General features: G+C 38.5%; 1 protein-coding gene across 2 annotated transcripts; it reads right to left on the reverse strand.

The window, feature by feature from the left end:
* Window positions 1-69: 69 nt before the first annotated feature.
* LOC101922820 (S-adenosylmethionine synthase-like) lies at window positions 70-22,092 on the reverse strand. 2 transcript variants are annotated; one of them, XM_005232828.3, is made up of 9 exons: window positions 21,981-22,092; window positions 18,759-18,836; window positions 14,545-14,667; window positions 13,553-13,665; window positions 12,778-12,921; window positions 10,709-10,927; window positions 9,017-9,199; window positions 6,184-6,317; window positions 70-2,709 (listed from the first exon to the last, which is right to left on the reverse strand). In XM_005232828.3, the coding sequence occupies exons 1-9, from the start codon at window positions 22,051-22,053 to the stop codon at window positions 2,607-2,609; spliced, it is 1,170 nt and encodes a 389-aa protein (XP_005232885.1). In that variant the 5' UTR covers window positions 22,054-22,092; the 3' UTR covers window positions 70-2,606. The 2 variants fall into 2 exon arrangements, with proteins under 2 accessions (XP_005232885.1, XP_027636104.1); XM_027780303.2 differs by lacking the exons at window positions 18,759-18,836; window positions 21,981-22,092 and adding an exon at window positions 16,924-17,380.
* Between the last annotated feature and the right edge of the window lie 208 nt (window positions 22,093-22,300).

Below are 22,300 nucleotides of genomic sequence, written 5' to 3' on the forward strand. Positions count from 1 at the left end.
TATTTCTATTACATTGTTAACATTGTGGAATTTTCATATACAATATAAAATTTGTAAGATAACACAAGATCCTATGATGATACCTTTATTGTATGTTTTTCATGAGCAATAATCAAAGGACCAAATGTGGTGAAAATGTATTAAATCAATTACTGATTATGAAAAAGTCTTTGTATTTCATTTGGAATTGTTTAACTTGGACAGGGAGCTCAGAAGCTCAAGGACAACTTTAATGGGCAGGTAGGGTTTGTCCTGAGGCCCCTGAACAAGCAAGATATAAGCAGGAACATCCAGACAATAAATACTGCATGCCGCTCTGGCCAACATCCCTGGCATGTTTGAACCTTGTGAATCATGAGATAGTACACATCTGCACTTACCATAACTTAAAAGTTTTTTTTGTTATTTTTGTTAATTATAACTTATAAAAAGTTGTTTTTGTTTTCCACTGAGTACAAAGGCAGGCAAGCCCCAGGACTGGGCCAGAAGCCTCATGTACAGGTGGATGCACTGCATAGGAATTTCCCAGTTACAGGAAGACTCCTGGCACCAGCTGCAACATGGCTTCACAGCTGAGGTGTGGGCCTGGGTGATGTTATTAAGGTGGTAATCGGTGATGCATCCTTTTCTTTGTAACACTTTGCAGTAATGATTTGATGCTTCACTCCTATTGCTCTCTTATCATATTGTGCATAATAACTGTTTCATTTTATCATATTGCATATTTTCCTTTATTATACTGTAATACATTAAACTGCATTTATTCTTATATTTGTTTTAGAGTTCATTTTCGCTTGGTATCCAGTCAATCAGCAAAACATGCTCCTGGCTACTTTGAAACACAAATCAACAACAAAGGGAAAGAAAGGTTTGTAGTCTGGAGACAGGGACTATCCAACTCCTTAAAGAAAAGCTCTGTCACTTTGACCTCAAGTCTTTTATAGGAAACCAGAGAGCAAGGTGAAAGAAGTGTAACAGAAATGTGTTCTTACTGTCTGAAACTCACCGTGGTCCAATTCGGCTCCTGTAGGCTCCAGCTTTCTAACAGAAAAGCCTAAGCTCTGCTTTTTCTTTTTCACAATAAGCAGTGATTAAAAGACACCTCCATTGAACAAATAATTTCCTTGTTGAATTTAATAAGAGACTTTTTCATTATCAAAATGGTCTTATCCTGTGAGAAACAAAGCATCACAGCTTCTTACCAAAGCACTATTCAATTCTGGAAGTGTGAAGCATCATGACAGTAAAATTCATACTAGCTCTAATTGAACAGCTAGTAAAATTGAGACTACATGCCCATTTAGCGAAATCTCTTTCAGAAGGTCATTATAGTCAGTTTACTATATAGTGATCTCTGCAATCTCTTGCCAATTAAATATTGTACCCCTGTATTACTAAAAGCATTTAAAAATTTTTAGCAAGTTACATTACTATTTCCTAGACAATACCAGTTTGAACAAATTTTAATGAAGTTTAAAGACATATTTTACACCTGCATGGCCATATGCATATTAAACTGGATTAGTTTCAGGCAAAGACAAGTGTCCAGGATCCTATGATAAAAACAAGTTTTCATTAAATAAAAAACTCAAAAAAAGCCCACAAAAGAATTTCAGCTTTTATTCCAGGAACAAATTTGGTTTTCTTATGGAAGCAAAAAAGCACCTTTTTTGTAGGTCACAAGACTGACTGCAGACCACTGTTGGGTTAACTGTACCAGGCCACAAAAGGTGCAGGTACAGCTGTACAATTACTTCATTTCAGCTCTGGTCTGTCAAAGGAGCAGTGGATCAATCAGTCTTTACGTGAAAGGAAGCAGCTTTTTAAAACTTGCTCAAGACTAATGCTATATTCAACTACTTCCATTTGATCAGACTTACCCCTGAAGCCTGTATTTTTCCCTTATTGAGGACAGAGTAGCCATATTGTTTGTCTATTAAAATTCCCTGATATTGAGTAATTGCAGCTAAGTAATGCAGTTACAGCGTTTAACATTGTTATACTTCAAAATTTTATGATAAATTTGCTTGCCAGAATTGCTACTTTCTGTATACAAGCCTTTTCATGCTCTCTAGTCCTTGAAGAGAAGCTAAATGATTTTGAATTCTATATATATACATATATAGTGCTTTCAGTCAGAGAAGTCAAAGGAAGGTAATATCCTACATGTTTTTTTTACAAATTGTTTTACATTTTAGAAGTGGCCAAATGAAACTTAATTGAAACTTTATACAGCCAATTGCAATTCACGCAGACATAGACAATTTCAGTTTGCAAAGGAGTAACTATAAATTAGTAAAAGATTTGCAACATAACAGTTGAGTATTTTTCACAGATATGCCTACAAAACTGTAAAGTTAAAAGCAAACAGACAACACTATCTCGTAGCTAAGTATATTTGGGGTTACAGTGAACAGTGTTCCAAAATGGGTATTTTGACTAATTTGCTTGGACTAGAAGGACCATAATTAACGCTGTAGTTGTGGAAGTCGGCTCAGATAATTAGAATGTCATTTAAAAAAGAGTAGATAGTCTTTCCTTAAACAGCTTGAAATTTTACCTGATTATTAAACCACCTGTCTATTACATAACACATTCTGAAAAGCTTAATACACAAGCTTTTTGGGTATTTCCCATGTAAATTCTTCTCTCCCAAAGTGCCCATAGCATGCTGTTTTTTGATAGATTGGCTTCTTCAAATCCAGCTCCCTTAATGGAAAGAAAAAAAACCCAAAACAACCAAGTCTTACACTTAACTCCAACATATACTAAGAATTAGACACATGAGAGGGATCATCAGAAGAAAGACGATAAAACTTAGGAGTTGTTCCCTTTCCCAGTCACTCAGATTTACAGCAGGAAAGGTAATGGTTGGTTTCAGGAAAGGTAAGAGCTGATGGTTTCAATTTTAAGGTGACTAGAAACAGTCAGCTTTCTTCAAATGTATCATACATGCAAATGTATCAAAAGTATGCAGTTAGGTTTTATAAGCATTACAAAGCAGAAGCATTACAATTGGAATAAAGTTAAACTATATCTGTGCAAGCATCCAAGCATCAATGTGTTTCCTGTTATTGCAAGTGTAATATAGAATATTTTCTAATACTACTGTGCCAGAAAGACAACAGCAATCTCAAAAGAAGCAGCCAAAGATGATTTAGTAGACTGAGTAACTGTGGAGGGTTAACGGCTCATACAGATGCACAAATTCACTGTTTAGAATAGGGCTTAACGCTGATTATTACTAGATAAATAATGAAGATGCAAGTCATGTTTATTGCTTTTTGGCCTGCATAATATAGCAGAATGCAGCTGTGCTAAATGATTAGGCGCAAGTATCTACACAGAAGTTTCTCTTCATTTCTTGAAAGGCCTGAAACACTTTTTTTCTGCTTGAGCTTTCTTCTATTTGGTATTATGTTGTTTAATTACCTTTGAAAGCACATTTAAAACAGATGATTCATATCATAAACTGCTGGAGAGAAAATTGGTGGAGAAATGGCAAAGCGAGGAAAGAAGCACAAATACTAACAGGATAATGAACACATTTCAGACAGTGAAGAGGTTACACATTCTCACACTTATGGAGTCATTTATGATGTACAGCAGCTTAGTCTTGTTTCAAGTAATATTTTGTTCCAACATGATCATGTGTTCCAAGGGCTACTACAATCATTTGTGCTTGACCATAACACAGAAGCCATCAAAATGTGAGTGCTGACTAAATGAAAATTAAGACATCATGAAGTACTTTGGTGCATAGTTGATTAGAACAGATAGCCAGCACCATTTACAGGAGTTTAAATGAGGTAATGTTTAACAAGGAAATATTTTCTAAACAATGTTCATGTTTTCACCTGCTTTCTTCCCTTCTTACTGCCCTACCACTTCCAGGGCTATGATGACATAGTTTTAAAATGAAGCATTTCTGAGCGCACCAAATTGAGGAGTGTGTCTGGGAAACACCACACAAATTTCTCATGGTGTTGAACTGCCATAATGACAAATGCAAAGAAGAGTTTTGATTATACTTGTGAACTTATAACACTTGGAAGACATTACTTAGCCACAGAGGTTGCCATAATGCCTTGCCTTATGTCATACTATTGAAAATAAGTCCACTCTATTCTCAGTGTGTATGTTCAGGAAACATTATACAAAGGAGTGCAAAAGGCTGGCTACACCAGAGAAATGTTGACAGAGCTTGTCAGAAATGTCTTACATTTTTCAACGGACAAAAGAGACTTCCTATTCACTGAAAAGTTGACATTTCTCCCCTCAGAGTTAAATATGCTCAAGTTTCCTTTGGAATATAGAGACTAGAATGATATTAACAGCTCTAGATTTAAGAGAGAAGTGAATCATTAAAAGAATTTTCCTCAAATAATGAGATAGCTAACATGTATGTTTTAGCATTTAGAACAGAGGTTTTAAAACCTGCGTTGCTCAAACTGACAAAGTGACTCCTCTGTGCATGTAGTCAGATTCTTGCTGTTATCTGTCTCAGGCTTAAGCTCCGATGTTAATTTCACAGAGTTGAATAAGGGGTGAACTCATAGTATGGCTGCTCCATTAAGAGTGGACAGAGATAGTGTTTCTCTCCATTAGTTGCAAATTCATGGAACTTTTAAGAAGTTCAGCCTGTAAAGTTTGGTGAAAATCATCCAAGAGGTTCAAAAGTTTTTCAGGACTGAGAAGATGAGCCTGTACCATTAGGTCTTAGGAAGCTGTACTACAAATAGGCAAGAAGCTCTACCTCCTGAAAGTACACATAAGGAATCATATGAGTCACAAAAGGGAGAAGAAGAAGGAAAAATATGAGGGTCAAATTACAGCTCCCTGAAATATAGGTGGGTAACTGCTGGTAAGGGCAGGTGCTGATCTGCTTCTGTCCTCTAGCCTTTTCTTCTCTCAAAGAAAAGGGTAATTCCCATGCTTTTTTATGTCTAAGGATGATGTTTGTCTAAAAGACCTGCTTTTTTGGGTCCAGCAATATTCCATAAAGGAATATAGCTGGATTTGCTGCAAGAGGCAATGTAAGTAGGTTTGATTTTTCTTGTCCTCTCTGACTGCATGGTAGCCTCAATGACACTTTTGAATACAACTGAATTTTCACTTCAAGACAGCCCATCTCATAGTGGGATTTTAAGTGAATACAATAATTCAATGGCTTGCCAAATCTTAAAAGAGCATTTGAGAAACTCAGATTCCTTTTAATTAAGTTTAGTCGCCTTCAAACAGGCTGCACAAGACTGCATGATGACCAGAGACAGGCTTTCAGTGTTCAGCTTTTCTGACGCAGAAGGTAGATTACACTTAACACCTAATGAAGAAGCTAGTCACTTAATAGTGTTCTTTTCTCTTCTGGGCTAACGGCCAATGGAACACCATACTGCCAGGATTGTGGTACCGTGACACTCAAATTCTGTGTGTGAGCAAGGAAAGATTACAGCACATAACATCCCACTCATTTCAATGGGCTTGCTTGTGAAATGAGAGCACCAGAACCTTTCTGTCTTGTGGCAGGTGTCTCACAAGTTGTTGCCACCTAAAGATCAAAGGCAGGAGACCATACTTACACCGGTACTCCTTTCAAAGAATCACAGAATGGTTTGGGTTGGAAGGGACCTTAAAGACCATCTAGTTCCAACCCCCCTGCCATGTGCAGGGACACCTTCCACTGGACCAGGTTGCTCAAAGCTCCATCCAGCCTAGCCTCCAACACTCCCAGGGATGGGGCATCCACAGCTTCTCTGGGCAAAAGGAAGACCCAGTATTTCTGGTGCCTTCCAGATAAGGCAGGGATTAGGAGCCTTACATATCCTGTAAAGAGACTGGAAAACCTAACTACATTTAATGTTAAATTCTAATTCTACTTTACCAAGCACATTACCATCTGGCTAATGAGCTGCAATGCAGCACACTACCAGGGCTACTGGGAGATATAACATGGTGTGGTTTAGACCAGTCTTACTTATTCAGTACATCTTGTGACCAAATTTATGAATTGACCCTTGTATGTTGTACTGGGTGCATGGGTGAGGGAAGAGCAGAAATGATGGCAATTATAGATTTATGATGAAGGTGAATTTTGTGAAGTTAGGAGCCAGAAACTCTAACATTAAACTGTTAAAGACAGCATTAAAAATTATTCTCTTCAGCAAACACTAATAACACACAAACCTTATGATAGCTCCAAGGCGTAGATCAAAGTTTTTCTGCACAATCTCAAGCAGTTCTTCTTCAGATCTGTCTGACGTTCCGTAATGAAACACTGAGATCGCAAGAGGATGACTCAGACCAATAGCATATGACAGCTGTAGAAACAGGCATACAACCCAAACACAGTTAAACCAGTCCTTCCTACATTTTGCTTAAAAGAAACAAAAAGCTTATTTTATGTATCAGGAAGATTTTATATACATCTTTTCTGCATAAAGAAAGCTAGGAGATACGTTTTGGGTATTTGTCTTTTATGTTAGAAAATTATCTGTTTTCCTCAGAGAATACTCAGCCTAGGCAAATATCAAACCTAAGTGACATTCCTTAAAAGCAGAAGGGGCACTTTCTAATCATCCTCAGACACTACCATTCTGCGTCCTTCAGCCTCAACTAGCCCACAAGGATTTCATGCATTTGAGACTGGAGACTCTGAGATCTACAAGTATTTCTGGGGTTGGTTTGGGTTTTTTTTTTGGCTGAGGAAAGATCATGTAGGACAAGATGAGGGAAAGCTCCATGTTCCTAAAGCACTCTCAGACTTGTTTTCCCAGAGTGAGTTATTTCCATGTACTCCCTTGAACTTCATTCAGTATTTCCACCTACTTTTACAAACACAGTTATCAGAAGTAGACAAAGTAACCCAGGAAATATTTGTTGTAATTTCACCTCATACAAAGGAAGACAGAGGCACTCTATAGTTCCCTTCTGACAGAAGAAACACATTAGTTTCTTTTCACCACAGCACTGAACAGCATAGCACTGACAGGTTGTCCTGAAATATATTTGGTTTTATCATTCAGCCCCCCTCCAAAAACACAGCCCTGCTGCAGTATAGGCCAACATGCACTTCATTTTCTTCCGTCGTAGTGTATTTGGATGAAAATATGTTTTGCTTGAATATCACTTAGCAACACAAACCTTTCTGTTGCTTTAACTGGTCTTCCTCGTTGTGTTTGCTTCCTACAGATTTCAATTAGTAATAGTCCAATGGCTCAGTTCTACCTATATACTTCTTAGTAACCAAGAACTGATTATTGTTAAAAACTGCCCTAATCACGACTATCTTCCCCTTAGCTAATTCTGAGATTGAGCTAAGTCTGTTTTTCATTAACCAATAAGATGACAGTTCTATATCACACTAAATAAAGCGTACATGGTATTTGTGGTAATATACAGCTAATTAGTCTGCAGTTCCCTCCATTATCCATTTTGCCCTTTCAGTATGAAAAGGTGGTTAGCATGGAAACAATATCCATAGCAGAGCCAGCTCAACTGTCAGCCTCAGTGGAGGCTGGCAAGACCTTACTATAACACACAGACACTAATGGTTTGAAAACACATTTGCATTTCCACTAGAGACCTTTTTTCCTTTTCTTAATCTTTAATCCAGCCTTCAATGACTTCACAGGACATTTGCTTTTCTGCTTTCCCATCCTCCTCTCTCCTCCCCCATCTCACCTTCTTTACTAGTATCTGACATCTCCATAGTTTGCTGTTAACAAAATCAATCTTGCCCCATCTAGAGTCAGGTTCAGGTATTAAGGAGAACCTCTGGGAATTACTGGAAGTACAACATTCCCAACTAACTCAAGAATTAAGACAGTGATGTGTATGCTCAAAAATGCGAAATGTGCTCAAAGTGTGCATACCAAGAAGTCAGAAGTTTATCTTCTGTCCATTCAGAGAAAAAAATTATCAACAATTTGCTAACCATCACTATTTGTGCTTGGCTTATTCACAATCTCCCCTTTCCTTGACTAATTCAAAACTACAATTTTAATCAGCTATTGAACGCATGCACAACATCTAAAGCAAGAGCCCTTGTTCCTAATTGGGATGTCTGGATACAATGTCATTGATCATAACCACATCCAGTGGGCCTCTCTGGTCCATGGAGAAAATAAAAGGTTTTAAACACACTGCTGCAGCAAAACATCAGCCAGATCACTGCTGCTTTTTACTGTAGTAATTTGTTATATTAGGATAAAGTTATTACATAGCAGCTACTTAGAATAAGTATGTGTATAAACTAGTATTGCAGACTCCCTTGATAAACCTCAATTGTTTAGCATCCACTTGGGTTCATGTTTAATGGTGAAACTGTCCAGGGGTCAATAAAACACCTCTTTCAGCTTCTTAGATTTAGTAGTCCCAAAAATTCGTGCACAAGGAAGGAAGAGTATTTCTTCTGAACATGTAAGACTGATGATAATTGTTCTTGTTTTAAATTTAAAAACAATTGAATTTTGCTTTTAGTCACACCTCACACTGTAGTACTATACTAGGAACACACAGCAGAGCACTCATTTTAACTTTTAGGTATTTTCAAATACATCTTAAAATGGTTAAGTTACAACTAGTATGACCACATAGTACAGCAAGTTGTACAACTACATCCAGACACTGCTAGCATAGCTGTCTGTAACATGCTCTGCAGCCCAGGTTGGGCTGCTTGGCATGCATGTGTGTGCAGAGGATCACTGGAGTTACTGGAAGTAAAAGCAAGGATGATGCAAAGATGTACCTGGACCAGGGATACCAACAAGAGCTGGAGAAAGAATACTACTGAGAACAAAATCCTTGTGAGGACTGTCCTGCCCTGTGTCTTTGGCTTCCCTCATAGGACTCCTTAATAACACACCCCCAAGAGGAACTTCCTGGAGCCCCATTCTAGTATGAGGAATGCTTTTCTGAAACTGGAGCAGGGCAGTGGTGGCAGTACAGATTCTGACAGGGTAACCACACATGAGACAGAATTTCTGTTATGGTATATTACTTTCATGGTTGCTTTTACCTGGATTAATACTCTTTTACAGAGACCAGCTTTCACCAGAGATTTTGCAATCCAGCGAGCTGCATATGCTGCAGAACGATCAACTTTGGAGGGATCTTTTCCAGAGAATGCACCTCCACCATGGGCTCCCCAGCCTCCATAGGTATCAACAATGATCTTCCTGCCAGTCAGTCCAGCATCACTCTACAGGACAAACAAGTGAATATATTCACAAGACACAACAGTTTACCCAATCCCACACTAGGTTATCGGGTACAGTTTTGTTTTGTATTTGCCATAGATACGACTCATTGTTCACCTTCACATGCTACATTCACATAATGAATGAGGTCTACGTGACTGAAGTATTTTTCAGACATACTAAGGTGTCTGTGCTGCAGTCACTTCTGAAGACTGCTAAGAATATGGCACAACTGTAAAGATCACACAATGTGTGCTGCCTTCAAATCACCGATCATGAAGTACTGTCTCTGGATTACCGGCCAATGACTCCATTCAGTGACACTTGATGGAGGCCAAGAATTTAGACAAAAGCCTTCCTGAAAAACAGATCACGTGTAACCTAAAAGGTTAACAAGCTTCACTTGGATACACATACTAACTGGGAAGTGGGGGCTTATAGAGATGCAGTTTAGTGCTACCAGCATGAGAGTACTAAGAAATTCTAGCTGCATTCACCTAAGCCTTCACTAGTGGCACAAGGGCCATTTGGTACTACTCTTCTTTCTTCTTCCTCCCTGCCTGTGCCTCCCTGATAATGGAACCCACCCTTTTGCATGGACTTTTGTCTGCCTGCAACATGATAAACTGATCCAACTTGTTCAACCAGCAGAGAATTACTGCCTTTCTGCCAGATTAGCAAAGCTGCTGACTGCAAGCTGATAAATGAACTCCAGGGTGTTGAGAAACTCCATCCTGAAAGAGGATAAACTGCATTAAGCCACTAATTTAAAATCCCCAAATAAGTAATATGGGAGTAAAGCTGACATTTATTTCACAATGAAAGCAGTATCTTTACGTCATCCTAGTGTGATCATAAGCACACCTTGTAGTTTTAATCCTTCACTGAAGTCTTTATACAAAACTAGACAGTTTTGTGAAACAAAACTTTTTACAATTTCACAGCAATGACCTGCTTACATAGTACCAGTACCTGGAAAGCAGAATACATGTCAAATTCTAATGACTATTGAGACTTAGCCCATTAAGGCCTCCCTTGAAATTTGTTCAGTTTTCTGACTAATTTCAATGTAGAAAATCAGATCTGTTGTTATTTCTTGTTTTGATTTTTACTGTGAAAGTGAAGAAACACTTCATTCAGGCTTTTTAGCATATAACTTAAGGGCTGGCTTTTCGTAATTTAAAATATTTTCTGGGAGAAAGAGAAAAATCAAGAATCTTTACATTTGGCTGTCCAAGCAGGTACAGCTTCAGTTTAAATGCCAGCCGTCCATTAGGAAAAATCCAATAGAAATGATTGAAGCTTCCTTGAAACAAAACAAAACAACCCCTTTCTTATTCTTAACCCTTATTCTTAAAGGTATACCAGGTTTTTGCACTTCTGTTCAAGAGAATGTTTAGAAGCATGTGGCAAAGTAGAATCCAAGTCTGTATAGGCTCTGTATAAGTGGCAAAGTAGAATACAAGTCTGTATAGGCTCTGTATAAGCTATCTTCTTTCAAAGTACCATACCTTAGGACCACCTTCTATAAACTTTTCACTTGGAAGGAGATGATAAATTGTGCCCTCATCAAGATACTTCCGTGGAATTACTTCTTTAACAACTTTCTCCATTAGCTCCTTCTGTATTTGTTGTAGAGGTATGTCTGGGGCATGATGAACTGAAATAACAAGTGTGTGCACTCGGATGGGCTCCACTGCACCATTACTCTCCTTGTATTCCATTGTGACCTAAAGAGAAGAAAAAAGGACGGTGAACACTGAAGGCCAAGAGCATGTTTGAAAACTTAAAATGCACCTCACAGTTACTTTCTGCAGCAAAAAACAAATAGATGAAGTGAAATGGGATGAAAATTGATGGATTGATGCTAGTGCTTAAAGTCACTGTAAAGAAAAAAAAAACAACCACTCAAACCAGAAGTACTAAAGTACCACTACCAAAAGAATTAACTAAAGGATATTACACGTGTCCTGGTTTTGGATGTGATTGAGTTAGCTTTCTTCTTAGTAGCTGGTACAACGCTGTGTTTTCGATTTAGTATGAGAATAATGTTGGTAATGCACTGGTGGTTTAGCTGTTGCTAAGTAATTCTTACTTAAAATCAAAGACTTTTGCATTTCCCATGCTCTGCGAGTGAGCAGCTGCACAAGAAGCCAGGAGGGAGCATAGCTAGCACGTCTGACCCAAACTAGCCAAAGGCATATTCCATACCATAGAACATCATGCTCAGTATATAAACTAGGGGGTGGGGGGTAGCCAGGGCCCACAGGTCACTGCTCAGGGACTGGCTGGGCATTGGTCGGTGGGTGGTAAGCAGTTATGTTGTGCATCACTTGGGGGTTTTGTCCTTTTTTATTCCTCTCTCCTGCTCTATCCTTTTCATGACAATTGTTGTCGTTATTATTATACATTATTTTATTTCAGTTATTAAATTCTTCTTATCTCAACCCACAAGTTTTCATCTTTTTTCCAAATATACTTCCCATCCCGATGGAGGGGGCGGGGAGGAGTGAGCAAGCGGCTGCATGGTACTTAGTTTCCAGCTGGCATTATCCGCGACAACATGTATCATTACAGAGAAGCAAAATAACAACAAGAAAGCCGCAGAAGCCTAAGATTTTACTGGCAGATTTAAAAGCATTCATGGTTTGGCATGTTAACATAACTTTAAATAGTGAACAACAAAAGTAAAGCCCAAATAACTTTTGGGGGACCCTGCTAAAATGAGCAGCTGTTGATTATAATATGATAGGGTGTATTCTTCGCTACCTACTGCAAAGCTTTTATGTACATGCAAATATATGCAGGCATTGCTCCATCCTTGGTATAGGTTTTCTTACAGACTAAGAAGGCCTTTCTACTTTGCTACCCTTAAAAAATGCTTGGCTAGATACATCACACAGAAATCGATGTATTCACATGAACTATGCACTGCTGACAAAAGCTAGGGACACAATCCATGCTGCACTGCAACAACAGCAGCAGTATAAATCAATGTGGTTCTTCCTCACTAAACAACATAAATTAAGACTATTTTAAACACTTGCTGTCTTGGAAATGCCACATGTATGCATTTTCTCTCCTGCAGATTTCACAGCCTGGAAGACAGAGAATTTACTGCCTTTGAGACTGCCAAGGTGCATCAATCTTACAGTAGGCTCAGTGACTCATCCACTCAGCTCTGCAACACAGATGTCAGTGGCTGTGACTACTGATCATTTGAGGCTGAATCAATAACAGTTCTGACTGGGAAACCAAAGCAATATCCCAGTCCATGCTTCTGGAATTATGATATTTACTCAGATAAAACCCATCTGATTATCAGTAGTTTGTTAATTTTCTTAATCTCCAGAGTAAAAGAAGCAAAATACAAGAGTTATTTGAAGAAACCTGCTAAAAGACTGATAGAACAGTTTAAACAAACCATGTGTGCTGCCTACAAATGTACCTTATGAAACTCACACCACCTTGAATATGACATCACCATTTTTGACAAACATCAGTTCTGATTTACTAGCCGACAGGGTAAATGATTTCTATTGTTTCTCACCCTTATGGTTTATGCATCTATATTACAAACCTGTGTTTTCCCATCTGGTCTAACCCAGGGCCATGTTCCATTTCGTTCCAAAGTCTTTATCCTTGCAGCCAATTTGTGTGCCAGGAGGACTGTTAAGGGCATACATTCCTCAGTTTCATCGGTGGCATAGCCAAACATCAAACCCTGCATTGAAAAACAGGGAAATAAGCCACTCATTTCTGTGTTCTCTTTCCATTTCTGCACCTGTCTTTGCCACATAGTACTTTAAAACCACCCAAAACCTAGAAAGAAACCACAGTAACAAGCAGAGTGACTACACTTTGACATATAACCAGCCTGAAATAACGTTTATGTATCTGCATGCACAAGAATCAGAGCCACAGCAGGGTCTGGTTCCCAAGAACGACTCTGCCTTAAGCATCCATAAGAATCCACTGCAAAGGCTTAATAAACATATAGCTCATAAAGACTGCTCAGACTTCTCCCTACACATGACAACTAAAATAACACAGCATTTGATGCCTAAGAGGTGAAACCAGGCTACCCAAAGGACTTGAAAGACCAGAACATGATAAAAAGCTTAATTGTAGCTCTGTCCCGCAAGGCCGCTGGATATAGGAAAAGCCACTTTCACTGAAAAATAGTGAATCCTATGTTACTCTTTTTGCACTTTGGGTGATTAAGAGAGTGCACGGTGTTTAGCTGCTAATTTTTACACTTTGCACGATAGCTTTTAAGGAAAGGCTCTGGTCCAATGCAGTTCCAATTGCTTGCACATAAACTAAATTTGAGTAAGTTAATTAAGCACCATTACCTGATCACCTGCTCCAATGTCATCATCGGTCTTGCCATGGCAGACAGCATGCTTGATCTCTTTACACTGCTGTTCTAAGGACACTAAAACTGTGCAAGTCTTGTAGTCCAGTCCTAGTGAAGGGAATTTTGTAAAATTAGGTCATATATTCTTGAGAGTTCACAAATCGCTGGAGCAGCTTTTAGGAATTATCTAGTTGGCTAAAACTTTTAAAACTCTAAGCCTCCTAAACTACATTTTTTGTTGCTAATAGAAGCAGACAATCAGCACATTTATATAATTGTCTCAGGATGTGGGCAAGTTAGTGGTATTGGTTCAAACTTGAGCTCTTGAAACCGAGAGGATATGTGTATTCCTACAAGCTGCCCCACCAAAGCTTGTTACACTGCTTATGATGGCTAGAGTTGAAAATATTTACGTATTTAAGCTGGGAGAGGAGCGTAGAAAATGTTACTGGCCACTGGTATTCAGTTTTTCTTGTAGGTTCTAGAGTTCAGTAGGTTTAGAGAAAAGCTATATATATCGTGCATGAAAAAGGAAGACTGAAGGGGAATAGTCATCTAAGGGGTTCAACTGCTGAAAGGAAGCTACTTTGGATAATATGTTAAGAATAAATAAAGAATTCACTTGGGTGTGAACTTCAACTGTCATATGCTTATGCACCCCAGAGACAAGGAACATCAGCGTTAATGCTTTCACTGTACAAACCTGAAGACGTAACCACCTTCTGACACTTGTGCAACCATCAGTTCTCCTGCATCAGAAGAGCAAGAGCAACCTGGCACTTTCAAGAGTAAGTCTTTTCTAAGTATGCCACCTTAAAATAGCTTCATCAGTACCAGGCACTGAAAAATGCATATCAACACCCGTGCAGTTTCCTCCTAGGCCTAGATACACATGTCATTTTATTTTCCATAAGATCATAAAACCACAGCTTTGGTCACATGCAGAACAGACCCAAGAGTGAACACATGAAAGATCTCACTACTCACCTTTGGAAGAGTCATCATACCCTATCCTCTTAATAGTCTCTCTTACAATTTGTTGGTAATCTACTATAGCCTTGGATGTGATCTCTCCACAAAGCAAAATCATTCCAGTTTTTGCTACACACTCTGCAGAAAAAAGATGAAACATGAAACTTTTCACCACTGTTTACACTTACACAGAGAGATCCAGAAGATGGTGCTATAACAAAGGATTAGGTATAGGGGAAACAGTGTAAAGCCTTACTATCTATACACAGGTCTGTGTGCAACCACTCTTCAGCTGATATGAACGTTAAAATGCTTGCAGGGGGTGGGGGATCCATCTTACCAAATTATCCTATCTCCAGGACAGCAGCAAACATCTCTAAGACCAGGTCAAGTATATAGTGCTATTTCTTCAAACACTTCCCTGGTCTCCCTATGATTTCAGCTCAGGGTCTTCCTAAAGCTAAATGGACATAATTTTATAATAGAGGGCATTACCAGTGATAGATTTTTGTTACAGTAATTTGGCCAGTTGCCCTTGGCAACCACAAAAACTTTTAGCATCTACAGGATCCTGGAGCAAGAAGATATGCAACTTCATTACAAATTCTATGCAGAGTCATTTCATATTTTATCTCATTGCTCCTTTCAAGCATCCACCTGGCTTCTAAACTTTTCCATTTTATGTAAAAACATAGAGAAAATAATCTTTAAAAATTCATCACAGTAACACAACCTACAACTGTATAGCTCTATTTCATACCCCATTCAATCCTCTTTTCCAGACTGAGAAGGCCTAGGCTATGACACTATAAGGCTATGATCGTATTTGATACTCTTGACATATAATCTTACTATAGCCTTTTGTGGGATGGGGAAAGAGAAACAGATTGCACACAGTACTCAAGACAGGCAACCATGGATTTATATGACTTAATGATGTTCTCAGCTGCACTGCTTATTCCTTTCTCAGCAAGCCCTAATAGTCAGCTTTGGCTTTTACTACTACTGAACACCAATTCTTTTCACAGAAATGTATGTCTATTACAACCCCAAAATCTCTCTTCTGAATGTTTGCAGTGAACTGCAGACTTACTTTCTATACATGGGGATTAGATTGCTCCCTTCCCCCTTGCATATTAGCCTACACTAAATTTCATCCATCACTTCTATCATCCAGTCACCATCTCATTTGAATTTTATTTGATTTCAAGATTAAGGTAGGAATATGCTATAAAATTGCACAACTACGGACTGTAGCATCACATAAAGATCATCAAACAAGATTTAACTGGCAGCTTAGCTTAGATAATCTAGACAAGCAGTTGAGAATTTAGCACAAGGAAATGTTCTCTGTCTGTAGGGGCAATTAGTCTAGACTTAACTGTTAAGCTACATCCTAACTGGCATGCCTGAATTGCACTGTGGACACAGTGAGAGTACATAATAATATCATAGTCCTAAATATATACAGCATATCAACGCCAGCAGCGATACCACTACAGTGCAGGGTGTCCTGGTACCATTATTTTCATACTCAGTCTTGTGTCCCTGCTCTAATGATGAGCAGTGCTCTTCCTGTCTGCTACAGACCACCTATGTGTGCGAGACATGTATGGTGCTGTGAATCTTGTGCTGGGTGGTCATTGCAAGATGCTGGTTATTATAAAAAGGGGAAGCCTCTCTGGAAGAACACAAAGTAGGGGAACTGGGCCTTAAAAAGATGGAAGAACAAGGCTGCAATCAGCACCAACAGTCCCTAGAAACTCTCCCTGGCCTCTTACAACCAGGCAAAGCTTGATGGTGATACACTTCATGGCATGATGATCTTTTCTTAGTAACAGGGTAAGATAGATTCATTTTCCCACCTTTCATTGCTTTCCATCCTGACTGAAAGTCAATCCAACCAAAAGAAAATACATCTCAGTAGCTGCACTACAGCTGCAACTTACAAGTGAGCCCAAGCAACACCCCCACCTGCTCTATCCAAGAGAAAGTTACTGTATAAAGTTTTGGGCTTTTCACTGGGGGGTGACTTCTTACATCTTTAAGTCCCCCAGAAAGAATATTTTGGACACCATTAGTAGTTAGAAACTGCCACCTTCTCTTTTGTACTGTCTTGATTTATGGTTAGTTATTTTTTTCTCTTGACTCTCATTTGTTGGGCACACTGGGAAGGATTTTTTTTTAAGAAAGCATTTGGCTTCACTTAATCAGAGAGGAAGTAAAATAATTCTTTTTGCTTCTGCTTTATGCTATTTGCAGCCAGTGTTTTCTTGCTTGATTTTACTGCTACCTAGTTTGTTGGCAGCACAGACACCAGCTCTGTTCTGCTGAAATGAGGTAGCGCCAGTGTAATAATTCAGAACATTGCATGCAAAAGTTGTTGATACTCACAAGTCCAAGCAGCAAACTGTCGCGACGGAGGGAAGACGCAGTCACTCAATATGAGTGATCAGCAGACTTCATTTATTGTCCCTTACAGTCACCTTTTATGCCTTGTTATAATTAGCTCATACATATTACAAAAGTTAAGCTCATTATTGGTTAGTTGCCTAAATACCAAGCCCGCCCCTAGTTTCTCTTCTGTAGTTATCTGTTCCCACCTGTAACATTCTTTTCCCACCTCGATCTTCCTGTTACTGTGTAACAAGAACAGCCAAAGACAGTGCATTTTTGCTTTACTTCAGATAAGCTGAGAGGGATGTGCATTGTTGTCCAGCCAGCTGGACTATGTTTATGTGAACTTTTTCAGCTAGCCAGTTATCCACAGCAAACAAAACTCATAGAACCACAGACACATTTTCTTACTGGTATAGATAACCTAGTTTAAACATCTTTATAAACTACATTTCATAGCTTTGTAAAATACAGTGTTACAGTGACTTGCTACTTACACAATGCTTTGAGATTTTTTCTGAAACTTTGAGGCAAGGCCTGTACAACTTAACAGAAATTCTGTTTTTCACCTGGTAAACCCTGTATTCAGTGCCATAATTGCTTTCTGTTCTCCAGTCCACTATTTTTTTTTTAGCAAACTGTGTCTGCTTAGCCAATTTATCTTTTCCAGACTTACACTTTAATGTTATACTCAAGTTCTCTGACTCCAGTCAGCATTTTCGATACGTTACCCTACAGATTACACAGAATTTATCTATGTAATCATGTCACATCTCAGTCTTCTTTTTTGGTAAGACAAAGTGATCATTTTTCTCACATTTCTTATGACATATGTTTCAGTCCTTGTCATTTTTGCAGCATTTCGATGCTACCATCTCTAGCTTTTTAGCAGTTTTGGAAGAATAACTGTTTGCAGTACTGAAATCCATGCTTCATCAAGTCTAACACATAAAGCTAAACCGTCTCCCCCATGCCTCCTCAATGCTCACATCTACGCATCAAGGATCACATGAAATTTTTCAGATGATGCATCATATTAGATCACTGTATTTGTGGGATGCAGCTAGTCCTCTGAGATGAAACTACAGCCTTGATGGCTTGTTCTAAGAAAAAAATGACTGCATTCAAAGAGCTCTTTAGACATATTCCCTTTCTGTGTTCATTTGCCTTTGACAACCCAGATCATTCCAATTTGATGATATGTTCTTAGCCTCTGGAAGAGGTTATGTTGATGGTGACATCCATGCAGCATAAAGGGTAGTCATAATATAAAGTCCCATGAACAAGGCAAGCCACTTTGATCAGAATCACACTTAAATCACAATAAAATTTAAATCACTGTGCACTTACTTTCCTGTGAACCAAGGGCATCACTCTGCTACTGTAAAGGCATGGTAAATATCTATTTAGCATTTCTGAATTTTGAGTTTTATTAACAGCTTTTACTCACTCTGTGAAGAAATATATCTTGACATACATCTTTCCTCAGTTCTCTTTTTCCTTAATTTTATGAGATTCCTCATTATCATTAGCTCTGTCAACCATTGTTTTCCCTGATACAGCTGGCTTTTTCTCATCTATTTCTTACATGTCAGCATTTTTAATTTGTATTGGAGTACTGTGTATTTCCTCTGTTCTGCTTATTTTTTGCAGCTTTTTTCCTGCCTTCTCTTCTCCTCTCAGTCAGTGTGCCAGAGCTGGCCTCTTGACTGACTGTAGAAGTGTTGACTGCCAGTCAGCTCCTGAAAAAATTTTTGGATCACAGGATATATATCAACATGGATCAGTTGTTGTACTTCATCAATCTGTTTTTCTATTTGCGTTGTACTCACCACAGGCAACCTTGGCATCTGGATCAATACTGAGATGAGCGTCTAGAACAGCATCACTTATCTGATCACACATCTTATCTGGAAGACAAAAATAAGAGAGACATTTCTTTCTGTGATGAAAACAAAAAAGTGATTTCTCAATAAAATTTAATTTCCAGTGGGCAAGAGACTTCTGTTTATAGACCATCTGCCAAGAGGCAACTTTAGCAATGTATATTCTGAAAGGTGTGTTTTACCCTGTTTTCACTCCTCTGATATTTTACTGTCATCTGCACAGGCCAGCAGCCTCCCACGTGGGGGAACAATGAAAAAGGCCTGTGAGGGCATCTTGAAATATTAGTTTTATGGGAATAGAAGATACAAGTAGTAACTCTGGAAGAAGTATTTAAGCTAAGAACTTTCTGTAGGGGTTTTGCATTCTTCCCCTCTTTATTTTAACCTTGTATTGCATTTTCTGTGTGAATTGCCTATTTTGATCTACATCTTTTAACTGTCAGAGGTCTGTGCTTAAGGCAGTGTTTATCCCTTCAGTACACCAGTGGGGACCTCTAAGATCTCTTTTTTGGATGCCAAGAAGCATTGTTTGCCCTATAAACAGCTGCATTAGATTTAAGCCACTGCTGCAATTACCCACAACTATTTGGCTCAACTGAATTTAGAAAAGCATCTGCAAATATTATCTCACAGACAAGCATTGGCCACTTATAAGTTTCCAGTTATATATCTGAGGTTTGGTCTTTTTTTTTTTTTTTTTTTAGGACAAAAGCACTGGAGAAAAAAATTATACCTATTCTGTCTTTAGCACCTGTGACTTACTGTCCAAGTAAGACCTGAGTATGTCAAACACATTTGGTTTGTTAAAAGTTAATGAACAATTTAGGGGACAAATTGAGTTTCTTTCTCCCATCAGGGTAACTGAACCAGGTAAAAGCAATTCAGATTATTTATTCAAAAGTACAGGTTTGAAAGGCATCTGCAGATCAAACATAAGACATGTGAACTAATTTTCACCCACCATTATTACAAAAAAAGGTAACCAAAATATGTTCAGCCACACAACTACACAGCTGGATTTACAACACTGTATCAATGATCCAGGTGCCTATATTGCTTTAAACAGCCTATGTAATTATCCATTAATTGCCAATCTAAAATAACTTCTCTTGAGGGTCCGAAGAGGAAGTTGATGAAGAAGCATAAGTGAATGTCCAGTTTAAACTACTTACTTACTTACTTTTAAAGATAATCTGGTCTGGAAGCAAACAAACATTAGAATGAAATTATTAGGTAAGAGTTGAGTTATTCTGTACCCCAAAGGATGTGTAATTCAATGCAAAGTGTAAGTGAAAACTGCATTTTAGTATGAAACTGTAGAGTAGTATTTTCCAGCACAATGTAAAAGTGAAGTGAAACATGCTAGCCTGTAGCTTTGAATGGATCAGCCATAGTGCCATCAATGCTATCTCACGCACATACAAACTAAAAACAGGCTAAAAGCAAAGCAGTAGTGCTAAAAATGTATGTGCCCCTTTTATTCACACAGGCTACAGTGATCTCAGTGTCAGCATGAGATTTGCTTATGGAGGTGCACAGCTCTCTCCTTCACTGGCATAATTTTCACAATCTGAAGCAGCAATTTCCATAGCTTTATGTTTTATTTCTAGTGCTTTCCCCAAACAAGCTGAAAACATTTAACTCTGCATTTTATAAGTACTTGCAAAGTAAATGAAACAAATTAGAGGCTTGAAAAACATCAAAAGAAAACACACAAAAAAGCCAACTTGATAGCTGTAAAGCCTGTCTTCAGCTATTTGTGCTGCACTGATCCTCAGCTCAAGCCCTATCTTACTGAAATTTCTTGCTAGCATATTACTTAAGAGAATCAGAATCCTGGTCAGTTACTAAAGTTGTATGGTACCTTCACTGACAAAAATTAACCACAGTTTCAAGACACAAGGATGTAAGATGAAAGACAGAGACACCATGTGGTCATAATTTCAGACCCAGAAATCGTTTGTGCAATCAACTATGGAATCAGTAATGTCAAGTTCCAAAGTCTGTCATTGGGCTAAATTCGTCAACAACCCAGAGGCAAACAGTCCTGAATCACATCAGAAGGTCCGATGCTCAAGCAGGAATGGCATAACCTGGAAAAACTGGTAAGTTTTATTGCCTTCAGTTACTTGCACCATTACAACATCCCGCACAGTGTTTTGTAGCAAACAAGTGGTTGCAGCGGTTCAAGATATGATGCTACATGCTCCAGTGGTCTTGCAGCTGTTGGGACTGTTCACTAGGGGCTGGGCACACAGCATAATGTAACTGGTCTCACACTGTGCCACTCCCACCTAACGAATAAGAAACCTGAGAACACAGATACACAAGAAAAACTCTGCTGCAAACCTTCAGTGTTTGACACCACACTCATTTTTCACTATTGGGTCTTTTGTCTTTCCTTCTACTATGGAAAAGGTAAGAGGTAGTCTTAACATTAAAAAACACTCCATTTGAATGTTCCACCATAAAAGGAACTGTTGCTACCTTTACTGTAAATTTGAGTTACTAGTATGTGTGCTGGAGGTCCAAACCTCCTCCGGTCTATCAGTTAACACAGCTTCTAGATAAGTATTTGTATAAACAAAACTGTGTGGAAAATAGCTAAATTTAATAAATAGCAATTACAGCTGAAGCAGTCGTGCAGTCCCAAACCTGAAAAATGCAATGGCTTTGTACAGCCTACAGCACCGGTAAACTTGTGGTAGGGAGAGCAATATGGCAAAGAGGCATAAGCAGTATTACAGCTGTATCTGAAATGCAGCTGGACAAAAATCCATACTTAGTATTCCAAACATTTCAGACATTCAGAGTTCAGTGATCACCTATAATAAACACGTGCATAGAGTAGTATTTTTTCATTACAGAATTAAAAATTAAATTGTAATTCCAGTACATGTGGCAGCTCCAAGTCTACCTGTAGAAGTCCTCTCCGTGCTTTTTTCTCTCAAACAAGGATTTAATTTTGTCTGTTCCAGATGATGTTGCATTCTGAACAAAACAAATTCTTGTCAAGTAAACCAAGACACTAATCTGAAGTCTATTCAAAATAACTAATCGGGTCCTTCGTTTCCTCTTTTGGAGGAGATATGAATGAACTTTCATTAGATACCATTCTTCAGTGCAAACATTAATAAAAGCAAAGATTCAGTCACCATTTTTACTTACCAGAATGTCCTTCAGCAACAGATTCTGAGGTAAAAAGAAAACGTTTTTCCCTTTTTGAGGTATGAATTGACATGACTTGGTACCTTCAGCAAGCCTGCAAATGAGAAAGACCCAAAGTAACTGGGCTACAGAACAAGCACAGGCAGAAGGTGACGTGGAAAGGTTAATATCTATGCAAACAGCTGAGGTAATCACTTCTGCATGTTTGTTCCTCAGAAGTTCAATAGATTAAGACTGCTCTGTGTGGATTTTACAATGCATTGCTACAGAAACTCCTTTCATAAGACTTTTGTGTTTGGTTAATAGTGGTCCCGCTAAAC

The sequence above is a fragment of the Falco peregrinus genome, chromosome Z (genome assembly GCF_023634155.1).
Source record: "Falco peregrinus isolate bFalPer1 chromosome Z, bFalPer1.pri, whole genome shotgun sequence".
In the NCBI taxonomy this organism is placed as follows: Eukaryota; Metazoa; Chordata; class Aves; order Falconiformes; family Falconidae; genus Falco; species Falco peregrinus.